Source organism: Octopus sinensis, linkage group LG27, assembly GCF_006345805.1.
Source record: "Octopus sinensis linkage group LG27, ASM634580v1, whole genome shotgun sequence".
Taxonomy (NCBI): Eukaryota; Metazoa; Mollusca; class Cephalopoda; order Octopoda; family Octopodidae; genus Octopus; species Octopus sinensis.
In genome coordinates this window covers 5,906,882-5,926,778 of record NC_043023.1, presented here as the reverse complement: position 1 = coordinate 5,926,778, position 19,897 = coordinate 5,906,882, and the positions used below count along the sequence as shown (strand labels likewise).

Here is a 19,897-nt window from a genome sequence, read left to right as displayed (position 1 = left end):
TGCATTACCTATATACACTATACCTGTTTGGAAGCCACTCCTGCTGCAATTACAACCATTGTTGCCATTGTCATGTATTATCCACAATTGCAGGGCATTGATGAGACTACAACAAAAGTCTTCTTCACATTGGATGAAGCCATAACATGACCTCCTTCTTTCTCAACATGTCTTCTTGGCAGAGACCTCATAGAGGTTCGTTATGGCATTCTCCAGTTACAATCCTCATTATTTGTTATATTTGTCAAATCAAACAGGATTTAAAATCCAGTTTGCTCTTCATCCTCTTGGGAGCAATCTTATTGACTAACCCTCTTTCAAAAATTTCTGGTTTTGTGCTAATATGAGAAAAAAAGATGAACTGCAGATCCCTATTTCTGTCAAAATACTCTGCATTTGTTTCATTTAATTTGGAAAGCAATGAAGAATTTAGAAAAAATACCTGCCATTATTAAGCAGGTATTTGGAACATAAATTAACCTGAAATTTTAATTTAGATAACTTTAACCGTTTTTGTTGAAAAATTCTGCTTTTGTTTCATTTAATTTTGAAAATAATAAAGAATTTAGTGAAATAAAGACACTGCATTGGTTTCAATTAATTATGAAAATAATGAAGTATTTATGAAAATAACTTTCTCGCGGCCTATGCCAGGGGTGTAACCAGTCCACTTATGCATACCTTTCCTTCATTTGGACACTAAACTCTGCTTGCGAAGACCTGTTGAGGCAAGTGAAACCGAAATCGAAATCAAATTTGATGACTGGCACCCGTGCTAGTGGAGCGCTAAGAATATTATACGAGTGAGATTGTTGCCAGAGCAACAAACTGGCTTCTGTGCCGGTGGCACGTAAAAAGCACCATTCAAGCATGATCGTTACCTGCGTCACCTTACTGGCACTTGTGCTTGTAGCATGTGAAAATACATTCGAGTTAGGTTGTTGCCAGTGTTGGTGGATGGCCCCGGTGCCAGTGGCACGTAAAAAGCACCGTTGCCAGTACTGCCTGATTGGCCCTTGTGCTGGTGGCACATAAAAGCACCCACTACACTCTCGGAGTAGTTGGCGTTAGGGAGGGCATCCAGCTGTAGAAACTCTGCCAGATCAAGATTAGAGCCTGGTGCAGCCATCTGATTTGCCAGTCCTCAGTCAAATCGTCCAACCCATGCCAGTATGGAAAGCGGACGTTTAATGACGATGATGATGATGATGATGATGGTGAATATTGAGCTGGTGTTTGGAAGATAAATTAATATGAAAGTTTGATTGAATGTTTTTAGTTCACTTAAATCTTTTGTTTCCATATTTCTGTTGAAATTCACAGAGTTTATTTCAATTAATTTAGGAAAATATTAAAGAATTTTGAAAATAACTTTATCATTATACTGGTGCTTGGAACAAACTCATTCTTACTCTCTTTTACTTGTTTCATTTGACTGTGGCCATGCTGGAGCACCACCATTAGTCAAGTAAATCGACCCCAGGATTTATTCTTTGTAAGCCTAGTACTTATTTATATCAGTCTCTTTTGTCGAATTGCTAAGTTATGGGGACGTGAACACACCAGCGTCGGTTGTCAAGTGATATTGTGGGGGGGGGAACAAACACAGACACACACACACACACACACACACACACACACACACACACATATATATATATATATATATATATATATATAATTCTGTGAAGGCACATGGCTCAATGGTTAGAGTGTCAAGCTTACAATCGTGAGGAGGTTAGTTCGATTCCCAGACCGGGCTGCATGTTGTATTCTTGAGCAAGACACAGTTCACTCAGCTGTTAAAATGAGTTGTGATGTCACAGGTGCCAAGCTGTATCGGCCCCTTTGCCCTTCCCTTGGATAACACTGGTGGCATGGAGAGGGGAGGCTGGTATGCATGGGCGACTACTGGCCTTTCTCAAACAACCGTGCCTGGACTTCTGCCTGAGAGGGTAACTTTGTAGGTTCAATCCCATGGTCATTCATGACCGAAGGCGGTCTCAATACATATATACAACAGGCTTCTTTCAGTTTCCATCTACCAAATCCACTCACAAGGCTTTGGTCGTCCTGAGGCTATAGTAGAAGACACTTTCCCAAGGTGCCACGCAGTGGGACTGAACCCAAAACTATGTGGTTGGTAAGCAATCTACTTACCACACAGCCACTCCTGCGCCTATGAAATTTTGACAGAAGGTTTTAATTTAGATCACTTTAACCCTTTTGTTACCATATATCTGTTGAAATATGCTGCTTTTGTTTTAGTTAAGTTTTAAAATAATGAAAAATATAATAAAATAAATTGTCGTTGTTAAAATGATGACTCTGTACATAGCTTGCACTGCTCTCAGCAACCATTCTTCAACTTCTTGTTTCCTTAGTGACCAAGTTATAGATAATGGTACTGTGGTACAGTATCAAAGGAGGCGCAATGGCCCAGTGGTTAGGGCAGCGGACTCGCGGTCGTAGGATCGCGGTTTCGATTCCCAGACCGGGCGTTGTGAGTGTTTATTGAGCGAAAACACCTAAAGCTCCACGAGGTTCTGACAGGGGGTGGTGGCGATCCTTGCTGTACTCTTTCTGAAGGCGGCGAGCTGGCAGAATCGTTAGCACACCGGGCGAAATGCTTAGCGGTATTTCGTCTGCAGCTACATTCTGTGTTCAAATTCCGCCGAGGTCGACTTTGCCTTTCATCTTTTCGGGGTCAATTAAATAAGTACCAGTTACGCACTGGGGTCGATGTAATCGGCTTAATCCGTGTGTCTGTTCTTGTTTGTCTCCTCTGTGTTCAGCCCTTTGTGGGTAGTAAAGAAATAGGTATTTTGTCTGCCATTACGTTCTGTGTTCAAATTCCGCCGAGGTTGACTTTGCCTTTCATCTTTTCGGGGTCGATTAAATAAGTACCAGTTACGCACTGGCATCGATGTAATCGGCTTAATCCGTGTGTCTGTTCTTGTTTGTCTCCTCTGTGTTCAGCCCTTTGTGGGTAGTAAAGAAATAGGTATTTCGTCTGCCGTTACGTTCTGAGTTCCAATTCCGCCCAGGTCGACTTTGCCTTTTATCTTTTCGGGGTCGATTAAATAAGTACCAGTTACGCACTGGGGTCGATGTAATCGGCTTAATCCGTGTGTCTGTTCTTGTTTGTCTCCTCTGTGTTCAGCCCTTTGTGGGTAGTAAAGAAATAGGTATTTTGTCTGCCGTTACGTTCTGTGTTCAAATTCCGCCGAGGTTGACTTTGCCTTTCATCTTTTCGGGGTCGATTAAATAAGTACCAGTTACGCACTGGCATCGATGTAATTGGCTTAATCCGTGTGTCTGTTCTTGTTTGTCTCCTCTGTGTTCAGCCCTTTGTGGGTAGTAAAGAAATAGGTATTTCGTCTGCCGTTACGTTCTGAGTTCAAATTCCGCCGAGTTTGACTTTGCCTTTCATCCTTTCGGGGTCAATTAAATAAGTACCAGTTACGCACTGGGGTCGATGTAATCGGCTTAATCCGTGTGTCTGTTCTTGTTTGTCTCCTCTGTGTTTAGCCCATTGTGGGTAGTAAAGAAATGGGTACAGTAACAAAGGACACCAACAGAACAATGGATGAAGGGCAAAGAGGCTAACCCTTAGCCAGTCATGCATGACGCATGATCTTCATCTTTTTTAACCCCTTAGCTTACAGATTAGTCAAATGTAATGCTTACTCTTTTTTTTTTATTACTCTTTTACTTGTTTCAGTCATTTGACTGCGGCCATGCTGGAGCACCACCTTTAGTCGAGCAAATCGATCCCGGGACCTATTCTTTGTAAGCCTAGTACTTATTCTATTGGTCTCTTTTGCTGAACCGCTAAGTTATGGGGATATGAACACACCAGCATCGGTTGTCAAGCGATGTTGGGGTGACAAACACAGACACACAAGCATATACACACACATACATATATACACAGGTTTCTTTCAGTTTCCGTTTACCAAATCCACTCACAAGGCATTGGTCAGCCGAAGGCTATAGTAGAAGACACTCAAGTCAAAATGCCACGCAGTGGGACTGAACCCAAAACCATGTGGTTGGTAAGCATGCTACTTACCACACAGCCACTCCTGCGCCTATATTTATTCCTAATTTTTATAGATAATTATGCACAATCTTGTAGCTTTGTGACTTCAATGACATTGTAAGGTAGGTGTGATAGGCCAGATCTGGCCAGTTTCAATATGAAATAGGTAGAATATCTGGGTCACATCTGGCCAGTTTAAAACTGTTTAGCATTCAGAATATTCTGTCAAAAATAATGCTTATCTATTCACATTGTTTTGTATTAATCATGCATTATCTTATAGATTTGAGATTTCAATGATTACTCTTTTTTACTCTTTTACTTATTTCAGTCATTTGACTGTGGCCATGCTGGAGCACCGCATACCAGGAAAATTTTGTGGTTTAATCCAACCCTCGATATCACCATAAAAACTAATATAAGTAAAGAATTCTAAAGACTAGTTTCCAAACACTTCCACATATGCCATAGAATTTTTAACAGGAGAACGTTGAAGGTCAGCTATTCTTGTTGTAAGAACTTCACCTCTTTAACAAACCAACACAATGTTAGTTAACGGTGCCGAAATAAATAACGAACCTAAATGCAACTTCAGAGACCAAAGTTGCTGTCCCTTTGAAGGAAATTGTCTGGTGAAAGAAATTGTCTATAGGGCCAAAGTACAAATGGACTAACAGGTGCATATAAGACATACATAGGTGCTAGAGAAAATTCCTTCAAAATCAGGCTATATTCCCACAGAAATTCCTTAAAATATCCAGAGATGTAACGAGTCTAGCCAAATATGTGTGGCAGTTAAAGGAAGGAGAATCTCCTTTCAAACTTTACTGGTCCTTTCTAAAAAATAAAAGCAGCCCTATACAAACTCAGAACGAACAGAGGTTCAATGAGGTGTAATTTATGACTGAGTGAGAAATTCATCCTTTTCTACAAGAAAAATGCCTTAAACCAAAGATCAGAACTCTTGAATTGTTGTAAACACTCTTCCAAGTATAGGATGAGCAACTAAAAACTTCCAAAAGATAGCAAAAATTGCTATTTGGATTTACTAAATCCGTTCAAATTAACCTACATCTATCGTATATCACCTCAACCTTTATTTCAATTCATTTTATTTCACCAACAAACAAAACCCGCGACTATCTATAATCTAACTCTTCAATACTTTCAAATGCACCCCTCTGCCAACTACACTGAAATTTATATATGGCCTTTCTGATTGCAGCCAAGTATACGTGTGGAGACAGCCAAAAGAGGTATTTGACCCAGACTGCCTTCTTCCAACTGTTAAAAAATGGAGGATGATCTATAATGATCTGGGGGACTATATCTTGGAGATCCACTGGTCCAAACGTTTCCCTTCATGGCAGAATTAATAGTCAAGACTATTTAAGCATTTCATCTGATCAAACACAATCTTTCAGGATGATAATGCTCCAATTCACACAGCTAAAGTTGTTACTGAATGGCAAGAGGAACATTCTAGTGAAGTTGAACATCTTATCTGGTCACCACAACCCCCAGATATCAATATTATTGAACATTTACGCTGCATTTTAGAAAAACAAGTAAGGAGTTGGTATCCTCTGCCATCATCACTACAAGAACTGGAGACTGTTTTAGCAGAAGAATGGACAAAAATTCCTTTGAAAACCATTCATACTTTCATAGAATTCAAGCTGTAATTACTGCCAAAGGCGGTCCTATCCCATATCTGAACATTTCAGGCCAGTGATAGCAAGTTCAACTCTTTAGCATTCAGATTATTGTCAAATGTAATGCTTAATTATTCAATGTTTTGAATTTATCATGCATGACCTTGTACTTTCGAGATTTCAATGATGTTTAAGAATGACATTACTGGACTAGTCTGAGAGGCAAGATCCGGTCAATTTGAACATAAAACAGGTAGAATATTTGGGACAGATATGGTCAGTTTGACCCCTTAGTATTCACACTATCAAATGTAATTTTTATTTATCCACAATGTTTTGAATTTATCATGCATTATCTTGTAGCTTTGAAAATTTCAATGATCATCATTTAACACGTCCATTGTCCATGCTGGCATGGGTTGGACGGTTTGACTGGACTGCACCAGACTCCAGTCAGATTTGGCATGGTTTTCTGTGGTTGGATGCCCTTCCTAACACCAAGTGCAATGGGTGTCTTTATGTGCCATTTGTGTCACACCAGTATCTGCCACAACTGCAATTTTGCTCAGCTAGGGTCTTCTCAGGCACAACATAGTGCCAGCAGTCTCGGTCATTGCCTCCATGAGGCCCAAGGTGATGATGAGACTATTTTTAGAATGACCATACACAGTAAGTGCTAGAAGCTGGATGTGGCCAGTTTGAACATGAAATGGGCTCAATATTTTGGCTAGACATACTCTTTTACTTGCTTCAGTCAGTTGACTGCGGCCATGCTGGAGCACCGCCTTTAGTCGAGCAACTCGACCCCGGGACTTATACTTTGTAAGCCTAGAACTTATTCTATCGGTCTCTTTTGCCGAACCGCTAAGTGACGGGAACATAAACACACCAGCATCAGTTGTCAAGCAATGCTAGAGGGACAAATACAGACACACAAACATACACATATATACGACGGGCTTCTTTCAGTTTCCGTCTACCAAATCCACTCACAAGGCTTTGGCTGGCCCGAGGCTATATAGAAGACACTTGCCCAAGGTGTCATGCAGCGGGACTGAACCCGGAACCATGTGGTTGGTAAGCAAGCTACTTACCACACAGCCACTCCTGCACCTATGGTCAGTTTCAATGCTAAAGGGCTCAGATTTGACCCCCAATGGACCCCAGCACAAATGAAGTCAAGTCATATACATGTTTTAATCCATGTTTTATTTTCATATCATTATTGTTATTATTATTATTATTATTATGATAAAGTTGAAATATTTTTATTGGTTATATTTTTTTTTTTGTTATTTTCTTATTTTCCGTCAGTTTTCCTTGTTTTATAAAACATAAATTAAGGAGCTGCATGGATGACCCACTGACCAAGACGCACAGACAGAATTAGCAAGAGAGAGAGAGAATGAGGGATTAAAAAAAAATTAGGAGAAAAAATAACAATGAAATGGTTTCTAATTTAATAATTATAATTATCAAATAATAAATTTTGTTATTTAAAAATCAGAAACCATCAACATAAATATATTAATAATCTCTTAGAACAAGGCAGATAACCCCAAGAAACGGAGTTGTCTTCCCCTTGGCCAGTAAGCTTTGACACTTGTAAAAGAAAGAGAGAGAGAGAGAGAGAGAGAGAGAGAGTGAGAGAGAGAGAGAGAGAGAGAGAGAGGCAGAGATGGATATTAGTTGGTGGTGGCAAGAGAAGAGGGGAAAATGGAGAACACAAACTTGGTGCTGACCTTCTCCCACATTCAGACAAAACAATCTGGGCCCTACTTCTTAACATGATCAGTTCCAGCCCCTCTGGACGTAAAGGAGAGAGAGAGAGAGAGGGCAAACGGCCTGTGGTTGTACAATTGCAGGGCCCAGAACAGCCAACCGGCTTCTTTTGACCGATTCCAGCAACCCCCACCTCTACATTTAAGGTCATACCACAACTGCCCCCTGATTACTCCCCATTGCTCCAGACAGTGGTGATGATAATGGTGGTGGTGGTGGTAGTGAAAGGGCAAAAAAAGCAGAACGGGGAATACTTGAAGCACATCCTTCCAACAAAAACAAATATACCCTAAAAGCCCCTAAAAACACTGGGCCCCTTGCCAAACAAATTTTTTAAAAAATAAGCAAATAACAGCAGTGCCCCAGGATGGTTGTAGCTAAAACAGTTAATTCAAATTATTAAGTCCTAACAGCTGTTTCTAGTTTAGGTGATTTTGAGGAGTGACGGGCAGGGCTAGTCCAAACTGCCTGACTGGTAATTTATTTCAGTGACCCTTTAAAGGGATGAGAAGCAAAGCAAACCGTGGCAGGATTTCAACTCAGAACATGAAACCAGAAGAAATACCACAAAGAATATTTTTAGCAATGCAGCATTGGATACAATCAATCCACCTCTCTCCTAATGGGGCCTGAAATATCATAAAAAGGGGGTTAAGTCAATTACATCAACCCCAGTACTCAACTGGTACTTAGTTTATCAACGATGAATGGTTAAAGTCCAGCTTGGCTGAATTTGAACCCAGAGTGTTAAGATGGATGAAATGCTGCTAAGATTTTGCAGACATGCAAACAATTCTGCCAGCCCGCTGCCTTACCATTCTCCTAACGGCACTTTCTAATTTTGGTACAAGGCCAGCAATTTTGAACGGAAGGGCAAGTTGATTTCATCGACCCCTGATCTTATCTGGCACTTTATTTTATCAACCCAAAAAGGATAAGTTGACCTTGGTGGGATTTCAACTCAGCATGTAAACAGCTGGAGCTAATGCCTCAAAGTATTTCCCCACCACCTGGTGTGCTAACAATTCTATTAGCTCAACTGGCCTACTTTAAGGACAAGGCCTAGAATTTAGGGCGGGGGGGGGGGTAGTAAATTACATCAACCCCCAATATTCAACTAGTATGTATTTCATTGACCCTGAAAGGATAAAAGGCAAAGTTGACCTCAGTGGAATTTGAACTCAAAACAGAGACACAAGAAAATGCCACTAAGCATTTTTGTCCAAATGTGCAAATGATTCTGCCAACTCACCGCATTAGTATTACTACTACTACCACTACTACTAATACTACTAATTTTGCTTATTGGCCACAACGAGCCAAGATTCAATAAAAATAATTACTTCTAATTTAGGACTCAAGGTTGGCAACTGAGTAAAAGGAATTAGATGTTTACATAAAGAAAATAATAATAAATAAAACTACGTTAGTACTTGTGTTTAATCAACTTCAGAGATTACAGGTAAGGTTCACCAAGGCAAGATTCTGATGTTTTAACAACTATTATTATTATTATTATTATTATTATAGGTTTGGCAATGCAAACAAGAAAAATAGAAACTCAAAACATGAGTTTAGGGACTGAAACAGGTAAAATCCAGGCAAGATGGGGTCTTTTTTTAGCTAGCTGATCCTCTGATGTAATAATTACAAACTTCCTACACTTGGGTCCCCGGATCTTACCCATGTAAACATTTGTTAATATTTAGTAGAAGCAACAGAATGACTTAAGGACCAAGTGCTTCATACGTCAAGCCCTTACCAAACTAGTTGCGAATCGAAGGGTTAAGGGAAACACTGTTATCGCCAGCATATAAATTTATAACCCTTGGATTTGTAGCTAGTTTTTCAAGTGCTAACGCATGAAATTCTTGGCCCTTGGGTTGCTCTGTTACTTCTGCCAAATATTAATATATCAGAAATCAAATCTTCACTTACTTAGACCGCTGGAAGGCTGCACCAGACTCCAGTCTGATTTGGCATGGTTTTCTACGGCTGGATACCCTTCTTAACACCAACCACTCTGACAGTGTAATGGGTATTTTTATGTGCCATTTGTGTGACACTGGGGTGCATTCATGTGCCACCCTCATGAGTGCCAATTTGCACGACACTGGTATTTGCCATAACTGCAATTTTGCTCAGCGTGATGAGTCTTGGGTCTTTTTCTCATACACAACACAATGCCGAAGGTCTTGGTTATTGCCTCTGTGAGATCCAATATTTAACAGGGACTCAGCCACTTTGGCTCTATGAGGTCCATCACTTGAAATGAACTCAGCTACCTTGCCTTCATGAGGCTCAAGATTTGAAAGGAACTCAGCCACTTTGCCTCCATACACACAGATATATATATATATATATATAGGCATAGGAGTGGCTGTGTGGTAAGTAGCTTGTTTACCAACCACATGGTTCCGGGTTCAGTCCCACTGCGTGGCATCTTGGGTAAGTGTCTTCTACTATAGCCCCGGGCTGACCAATGTCTTGTGAGTGAATTTGGTAGACGGAAACTGAAAGAAGCCTGTCGTATATATGTATATATATATATATATGTGTGTGTCTGTGTTTGTGTGTCAGTGTTTGTCCCCCTAGCATTGCTTGACAACTGATGCTGGTGTGTTTACGTCCCCGTCACTTAGCGGTTCAGCAAAAGAGACCGATAGTGTAAGTACTGGGCTTACAAAGAATAAGTCCCGGGGTCAATTTGCTCGACTAAAGGCGGTGCTCCAGCATGGCCACAGTCAAATGACTGAAACAAGTAAAAGAGTACATATATATATATATACGTAAAGTATACTAGCCATCTCAATATGGCTTACCACTAAGGGTGGGTGTTACTGTAGCTTTTAGCCCCAGGAGATCATCGTCTCCAGCTGGCTTTAGACATACTTTCTGTGCCCTTATGGTATTTGTAAAGGGAGGTCATCCCTCTCTCGTAAACCTAAGTGATACGCATGGACTGCAGTTTCTAGGTAATTTGCCTCTTGTCAACGTACGGTAATCACCGGTTTTCGATGAAGAGAGACCTGTTTGCGAATATCTATTTAATGTTTTTCCCAGCAACCACTGTCACTGATTTCGAAAAACTGTCTGAAAGCAATAATAATTCTCTGAACGAGATGTAAACAGTAACTGCACAACAACGTAAAGTATACTAGCCATCTCAATATGGCTAACCACAAAGGGTGGGTGTTACTGTAGCTTTTAGCCCCAGGAGATCATCGTCTCCAGCTGGCTTTAGGCACACTTTCTGTGCCCTTATGATATTTGCAAAGGGAGGTCATTCCTCATATATATATATATACTAGCACTATGACCTGGCATTGCCGAGTCTAGTGCTAGTCAAGCATATTTGGTCTTTCATGAAAATCCCATTCTCTTGGTCTAATTTGTTAATTATTCCCTGCATTTCTCAAATCAAAAAAGCGTGCATGTTTGAAAGCCAAAACACACAATAACGCGTCTTTGCAAAACACAAAAATGCGCCAAATCATATAGATTGTCTGCAAATGCGCACGTGCATCCAACTGTCAGGTGTAAAATTATCTCTGTCCAATCAAAAAACAGCTGGCAGTCTATTGGCGTATCTAGCTGTACGCATGCACTGTGTACAAATTTCTATGTTTTAGTGATTTTGAATGGATATGCCCATAACTTATGGGCATAAGGGGACGGTTTATTGATTATTTTAATGGCTTTCTGGGGTGACTGGGGAAATGAAAAGATCTTCACGACTCACCTCAGACAATTTTGAAAGACCATAGAAAATGCGGGCCTTTAACATGAAAAACTGGATTTGTATAAAGGACACACAAACATTTTGCCGTTTATGGATATAGAGGAGTCTATATAGGCGCAGGAGTGGCTGTGTGGTAAGTAGCTTGCTAACCAGCCACATGGTTCCGGGTTCAGTCCCACTGCGTGGCATCTTGGGCAAGTGTCTTCTACTATAGCCTCGGGCCGACCGAAGCCTTGTGAGTGGATTTGGTAGATGGAAACTGAAAGAAGCCCGTCGTATATATGTATATATATATATATATATGTATGTGTATGTGTTTGTGTGTCTGTGTTTGTCCCCCTAGCATTGCTTGACAACCGATGCTGGTGTGTTTATGTCCCCGTTACTTAGCGGTTCGGCAAAAGAGACTGATAGAATAAGTACTGGGCTTACAAAAATAGAATAAGTCCTGGGGTTGAGTTGCTCAATTAAAGGCAGTGCTCCAGCATGGCCGCAGTCAAATGACTGAAACAAATAAAAGAGAAAAGATATAAATTTGTATATATGTATAAGTGTGTGTGTGAATATATATATATATATATATATATATATATATATATATATATATATATATATATAAATGTATCAGAGATTTGAATTGTTCTAGATTGCTAGACTGTGTTGGTGACAATGGAGATATTGTAGGAAAGAAGTTTGTGTGGACGGATAATAGTATCCATCCACGTGGACAAGAAAGAGGCATGGAAATGTTACTATGTCAGACTGTTGAATGTAGAGAATAAATGGGATAAAGTGAGCCTCCCTCATGTGAACCCAACAGAGGAACCAGCTATCCTTGTGGCCAGCAGTATGATAGATAAGGCAGTTAAAGACATGGAAACCAGGAAATCCCCTGATCCATCTGGAATCACAGCTGAGATGCTCAAAATATCTGGTAAGGTAGGCCGTTGTGTAGTCACCTGCTTAGTTAATCTGGTCATTCAGAAAGGTATACTCTCTTTTACTTGTTTCAGTCATTTGACAGCGGCCATGCTGGAGCACCACTTTTTTAGTCAAGCAAATCGACCCCGGGACTTATTCTTTGTAAGCCCAGTACTTATTCTATCAGTCTCTTATGCCGAACTGCTAAGTGACGGGGATGGAAACACACCAGCATCGGTTGTCAAGCAATGCTAGGGGGACAAACACATACACACACATACATATATATATATACATATATATATACATATATATACATATATATTTATGTGCCGGTGGCACATAAAAAGCACCATCCATTCGTGGCCATTTGGCAGCTCTGTCTGGCACCTGTGCGGGTGGCACGTAAAAAGCACCCACTACACTCATGGAGTGGTTGGCGTTAGGAAGGGCATCCAGCCATAGAAACACTGCCAGATCTGACTAGGCCTGATGAAGCCTTCCGGCTTCACAGACCCCAGTTGAACCGTCCAACCCATGCTAGCATGGAAAACAGACGCTAAATGATGATGATGATATACGACAGGCTTCTTTCAGTTTCCGTCTACCAAATCCACTCACAAGGCTTTGGTCGGCCCGAGGCTATAGTAGAAGACACTTGCCCAAGGTGCCACGCAGTGGGACTGAACCCGGAACCATGTAGTTGGTAAACAAGCTACTTACCACACAGCCACTCCTGCGCCTATACGGATCTTTACCTTTTGACCAACAGATTTTAAAAAAATTTTTGTAACTAAACACTTTCAAGCTTCGGACACTGGTAGAATGTGTCATATAAAACATATTTTACTCTTGGCGTTGTTGAAAAAATTTTGTATTTTGGAAGTTATTTCTTGTTAAAGTTGTCGTATTTTGGTAATTTCAACCAATCAATGACGTGTATTCAGTTGAATAAAATTACTGCCGTTGTTTGTCAACAACAACTATTGGCTATGATAGATTATGGGATAATTATGAAGGTGATGATGATGATACTGGTGGTATTAATGATAATGTTGGTGTGATGATATATGATGGCGGTGGTTGTGTTGATGATGATGATGATATATGCACAAAAATAATTTTGTTTACAGAATACAAAAGAAGAAAAAAACACCAACACAGAACTATTTAAAAAATATTTATTTTTCATCTGGTATACAAAATACAAGCAGAGAGGACAAACCCATTACTGCTAAAATCATGAATATGTCAATACAAGGCATAGCAATAATAATAGAAATATTCTACAGTGAAAATAAGAGCACCACAACAAACCACAACACATACCCAAGCTGCACAGAGCTGCACTTGGTTGTGAAGCGATAGCATGTGATGAAAATAGGACTACTGAATAATAATAACGGCTTCCAATTTTGCCACACGGGCAATAATTTTGGGGGAGGGGATGATTCACTTATATCGACCCCAGTGTTCAACTGGTGTTTCTTTATCAACCCCAAAAGGAGGAAAGGTAAAGCCGACCTCAGTGGAATTTGAACTCAGAACGTGGCCTTAATAATAATTTAAAATACCTTACAATCTAGGTGTATTGCAAGAATTGGCCTTACTTGGAACTGCCTGCATTTTGCGTAAAGCGCTGTCTGAGGTCCCTGTTGTGATTTGATAGAGAGTACAAACTCCTGGTAGACACAATATCTTCAATCCACAGTATCACGGGATTGGATATTGTGCGACATCTTAAATAATAATAGTTTCAACTTTTGGTACAAAATCAGTAATTTTGGGAGAAAGAGTAAGTCAGCATCAAAAAGATGGAAGGCACAGTTGACCACATAATAATAATAATAATAATAATAATAATAATAATAATAATAATAATGCATTTCTTTACTAACCACAAGGGGCTAAACATAGAGGGGACAAACAAGGACAGACAAAGGGATTAAGTCGATTACATCAACTCCAGCTGGAAACTGGTACTTTATTTATCGACCCCAAAAGGATGAAAGGCAATAATAATAATAATAATAATAGTAATAATAATAATAATAATAATAATGTCTGACTTTAGGCACTTCTGCACTTTACACTATTGTATGTCAAAATATGCGTATATAAAAATCATAAAAACATTAGAAAACATAGGTGTAAAAATATATGTATGTGTATATATACACACAATACATATGTGTGTATATAACAGTTTAGTTTCATATAAATGGGGCGTAGTAATAGTGATAGTAATTTTATAATATTGAGATATATAAGCAGTCCAACATTTAATATATATACATATACTGTGTATATGCGTATATACATGTGTGCAGAAACACACACACATATATATATATATATATATTCACACATACACACACGTCTATATATAATCCTTAAATCCTTAAAAATGTTTTAGCTCGAAGGCTGCGGCCATGCTGGGGCACCACCGCTGAAAAACTGAAGGGGACATATATAATGCATATATGTATTATACATGTGCATAGTGTGTGTGTATATATATATGTATGTATATCTGTCTGTGTAGGCTAGAATGTATAAAATAAAAATGACGAATGAACCTATTTACACATTTACAAAGATGAGGGAGAGGGAATGGAAGAGGTGGAGAGGAGGGCATTTGTCCATAAGGGGGTGGTGGTGGTTTGTGTGTGGTGGGGGAGAGTGGAGAGTGAGAAGCAAGAGTGGACATAGGGTAAGATAGTGTGTGTGAAGGGGTAGAGGGATGGATGGAAGCAGAGAATTTTGGGGTGGGTGAGGTACTGAAAGAGGTGCCAAAGAGAGAGAGAGAGAGACAAAACAGACAGACAGACAATTATGCATATAAACAAATTCGACACCTCATATATCTCTGTCTTTTACACTTTGAGTAAGTTGGATCCATTAGTATAAAAATTTATATATCTATATATATAAAACTGTAGTTGTGTGAGTGTCTGTCCCCTTCAATTTAGATTCCTAACTACTCCCACATTTTGCGGTGCAGTTTAACCAAAACCGGGTATCTTATAGTCGTGATTCATATCGAGCCCTTCTGGGTATTAGCGCGCGTCTACGATGAGTCTATGATTTAAAAAAAAATTTACCATCATTTTTCCGTATTTTTAATGCATTTTCGCTCGGTTTATATAAGGGAAGTAACTCTCTAAAAATGTCTACGATGAGTCTACGATTTAAAAAAAAATTTACCATCATATTTTTTCCATTTTTAATGCATTTTTTTTGCTATTTCTTGGCTATAACTCTCTAAAAATGCTTTATAGTTATTTCCCTTACAAACCCGAGCAACGCCGGGCGATACTGCTAGTTTATGCATAAAAATTCATCTAAAGGTTTCCACCTCTGGATTTCTCTCATTTGGCATGTAAACATATATACATATTTTGTTTCTGATGTATTTGATATAGGCGTTGGAGTGGCTGTGTGGTATGTAGCTTGCTAATGAACCTCATAGTTCCGGGTTCAGTCCCACAGCGTGGCACCTTCTGCAAGTGTCTTCTACTATAGCCTCAGGCCGACCAAAGCTTTGTGAGAGTATTTGGTAGACGGAAACTGAAAGAAGCCCACCATGTATATATATATATATATATACATATATATATATATATGTATATATATATGTATGTACAAGTGTATGTATGTGCGTGTATGTGTTTGTGTGTTTGTGTTTGTTCCCCACAACATCGCTTGACAACCAATGCTGGTGTTTACGTCCCCATAACTTAGCTGTTCGGCAAAAGAGACTGATAGAATAAGTCATAGGCTTACAAAAAAATAAGTCCTGGGGTCGATTTGCTTGACTAAATGCGGTGCTCCAGCATGGCCACAGTCAAATGACAAACAAGTAAAAGAGTAAGAGATCTGATGAGTCTAATTTGTTTATCCATATAATTGCCTTTATGTCCCCTCAATTTGATCCCTCTTATAGCCTTTCTTTACCTTGTGGAATGATCCCTTCAAAAGACAATAGAGTCTAAGTTAGAACCTTTTGGGTACTACTGTCTTCCCGTATGGAGAATCTCTGGACCTCATTTCTGAACTATATATTTCTTTGCTGCTCACAAGGGGCTAAATATTAGAGGGGACAAACAAGAACAGACAAAGGGATTAAGTCGATTACATCGACCCCAGTGCGAAACTGGTACTTTATTTATCGACCCCGAAAGGATGAAAGGCAAAGTCGACCTCGGCGGAATTTGAACTCAGAACGTAACGACACACGAAATACCGCTAAGCATTTCACCCGGCACGCTAACGTTTCTGCCAGCTCGCCGCCTGAACTGTATATTACATGTGTGTGCATATGCATATGATTGTGTTTATGTATGTATGTGTGTGTGTGTCTGGATGTTTGTGCACAGATAGAGATATAAAAGAAAGTGAGACTTGGATGGTGGTGAGAAAGGGAGGGATATTTAGAAAAGATCAGATGAAAGCAAGGGGATGTTAAGGGAAATTTGGGCTGCCCACTCACAAGGGAAGGGTATTTAGAAAAGATCAGATGAAAGCAAGGGGATGTTAAAGGAAATTTGGGCTGCCCACCTACAAAGGGAAGGGTATTTAGAAAAGATCAGATGAAAGCAAGGGGATGTTAAGGGAAAGTTGGGCTGCCCACTCATCCTCTCAAGGCACACAGATCAGAGATGAAGTGTTTTGCTCAAAAAGCAATGCACCGCCTTGTCTAGGAATTGAAATCATGATTGCTAAATTGTGAGTGCAGTACCCTAACCACAGGGTCATATGCATGTGTGCAGATGATTGCGTTGAAGTACGTATGTGTGTGTGTGTGTGTGTGTGTGTGTGTGTGTGTGTGTGCGTGCGTGTGTGTGTGTGTGTGTGTGTGTGTGTGTGTGTGCACAGAGATTGAGGTAAAAAAAGAAAGAGAGACTTAGATGGTGGTGGGAAAGAGAAGGGGTAATTAGAAAATAGCAGATGAGGGCAAAGGGACATAAAGGGACAATTGGGCTGGGGAGTGTGGAGTAAGACATGAGGGTGCTATTTGCCACACTGATTACTCACCCCCTCAAGGCACATTAATATTCTCCACCACTGATGCTCTCCACCCCTGATGTTTAAACAAAAGTGGTCATTGCATTATGTCCTGTCCCTCCAGAGCCATCGTCTTTCTTATCATCATTCATACTAGAACTTGTAAACTTAAGGGGGACATCATTGGCCCCAGTATTGGAGAGGCCACTCTGCCGTTTGCGCTGGTAATCCTCATAGGCACCATCATCATAAGTACCATAGTTATTGGAGTCATCCCCATAGTAATCGTTACCATAGTAACCATCATCATAGTAACCTTCAGCATTGTAACCTTCAGCATTGTAACCGTCCCCATAGTAACCTTCAGTGCCCTCAGGGTAGTAACCCTCGGCACCGTCACCATAGTATTGGTCTCCTTTGATGTTCTCTGCAGGGTCAGAGCTGTAGTTCTCATAATTAGGGTGACGATAATCATCGTAGTTGGGGTCGTAGGTTTGGCTGTAGGGTTGGTCCTCGTACCTGGGTGGAAGGTACTGATCCTTGCCGGGACTTGGTGCCCCGTCTGTCACACTCATGTTGCTGCGGCTCTTGTGGATGCTACTGTCATCATGACTGAAAGAAAAAAACAACATCATCATCATCATTATCATCATCAATAACAACAACAACAACAACAGCAGTGTCAATGAAAGACTATGATCTAACAAGACAACTTCCACGTGGCTGCTTGACATGCTTGAAATAATAGCAATATCTCCTTCAAAAAGAGAAGAAAAGGAAGAACAATCACATGGGAAAACATGGAATGGTCACAGCTAAAACATTTTTCATCAACAAACACATAATATCCAGTATTTATATATATATATATATATATATATATATATATATATACATACATATAAACTGTAAAAACGGACAAGGAGGAAGAGACGGAACGAAGTGAGAATTCGAAAAATCGAAAATTCAAACGAACTCGACGCGAAGCGCTGTCAGACAATAGTGTAATAAATAAAATAAATGCATACATACAAACATATATGTACGTACCGACATCGACATGTATATATAAATGCATATATAAATATATATACGTACAGGACGTCTTCCTGTGATGTCCTGTACGTATATATATTTATATATGCATGTATATATACATGTAGATGTCGGTACGTACATATATGTTTGTATGTATGCATATTTATTTATTACATTATATATATATATATATATATATATATATATATATATATATATGTGTGTGTGTGTGTATATTTGAAGGGCAAAACCACTAGGTGGTCGGCCGTATGCTAGAAGTAGATAACCTATAATCAAACTACAAAGAAAGGAATGTTCTCTAGAGGAATGCCGGTCTGTGAGTCATTCTGGCTTTTTTATTTAATCTTCATCTGTCTTGCCCGCATTTCGTTCTGTTGTCCGCTGAATTTTCCTCTAGAGAACATTCTTTTCTTTGTAGTTTGATCGTAGGTGATTTACTTCTAGCATACGGCCGACCACCTAGTGGTTTTGCCCTCCAAATATACACATGTATTAGAATTTTCTCTGATTTTTCAGATTTTTGTATGCTAGGCTACTGGTTTTAAATTGATATTAATTAAATTAATATTCAATTTATCTCCCTCATTATTTAAACATATATATATATATATATATATATATATATATATATATATATATATATATATTATATATATATATATATGTGTGTGTGTGTGTGTGTGTGGAGGCGCAATGGCCCAGTGGTTAGGGCAGCGGACTCGCGGTTGTAGGATTGCGGTTTCGATTCCCAGACCGGCCGTTGTGAGTGTTTATTGAGCGAAAACACCTAAAGCTCCACGAGGCTCTGGCAGGGGATGGTGGTGATCCCTGCTGTACTCTTTCATCACAACTTTCTCTCACTCTTTCCTCTGTTGGCCTGCTCGCTTCACCCAGTGGGGTGGTGTCATTTGAAGGCTAAAACACTGCGAAGCGCATTGTGACCAGCGATGTGAATCAACATCTGATAGCCTGGTCGGTCACAGTGATATATGTATGTATGTATGTATATAATTGAGAGAAAAACCACTATTAAACAATTCAATAAAGAAAGATGTTATTCACACCATATAGAAAGCATATACTATAAAAAAAAACTTATTCTAAAAATCAATAAAGTATTTACTGTATTTATTGATTTTTAAAATCATTTTTTTTTATAGTATATGTTTTCTATATGGTGTGAATAACATCTTTCATTATTGAATTGTTTAATAGAGGTTTTTCTCTAAATTATATACATATATTATATATTGTGAAATTTGATTTAAAATTGTTAAATTGAATTTTTCCCTGTAATTTTTTGAATTATATTCCCTACTATCATATATATATTATATATATATATATATATATAATGAATCAAAACAGTTTGATTCAAATTCATTGGTACTCTTGAGTTTCAAGCATGATGCTAGTTGTCAGCCATTTTGTATTCAAATTCAAAATGACTGATGACTAGCATCATGCTTGAAACTCCAGACTACCAATAAATTTGAATTAAACTGTTTTGATTCATATGTGTAACTCCCAATAAATTGGTTGAGTGACCTTCTTTCATTTGTCCACTCACTTGTTTGTATATGTGTGTGTGTATATATATATATATATATATATATATATATATATATATATATATATATATATATATATAATAAATATTAGGGAATAAATCCAAACTTACAGGGA

The 19,897-nt window shown here is 39.1% G+C and overlaps 2 protein-coding genes across 7 annotated transcripts in view; one reads left to right on the top strand and one right to left on the bottom strand.

Moving 5' to 3' along the window:
* LOC115225486 (neuroglian-like) overlaps positions 1-150 on the top strand; it is a 32,651-nt gene extending 32,501 nt beyond the window's left edge. The window contains exon 11 of the mRNA XM_029796441.2: positions 35-150. Coding sequence (XP_029652301.2) covers positions 35-150 — 116 coding nt within the window. The remainder of the gene's footprint in view (positions 1-34) is intronic.
* Positions 151-17,001: 16,851 nt separating this feature from the next.
* Positions 17,002-19,897, bottom strand: part of LOC115225381 (neuroglian) — a 102,393-nt gene continuing 99,497 nt past the window's right edge. For 5 of the 6 annotated variants that reach the window (XM_036514409.1, XM_036514412.1, XM_029796337.2 and 2 more), the window contains one exon: positions 17,002-17,764. In XM_036514409.1, coding sequence (XP_036370302.1) covers positions 17,236-17,764 — 529 coding nt within the window. In that variant the 3' untranslated portion in view covers positions 17,002-17,235. The remainder of the gene's footprint in view (positions 17,765-19,897) is intronic. The other variant, XM_036514411.1, reaches the window with a different exon arrangement.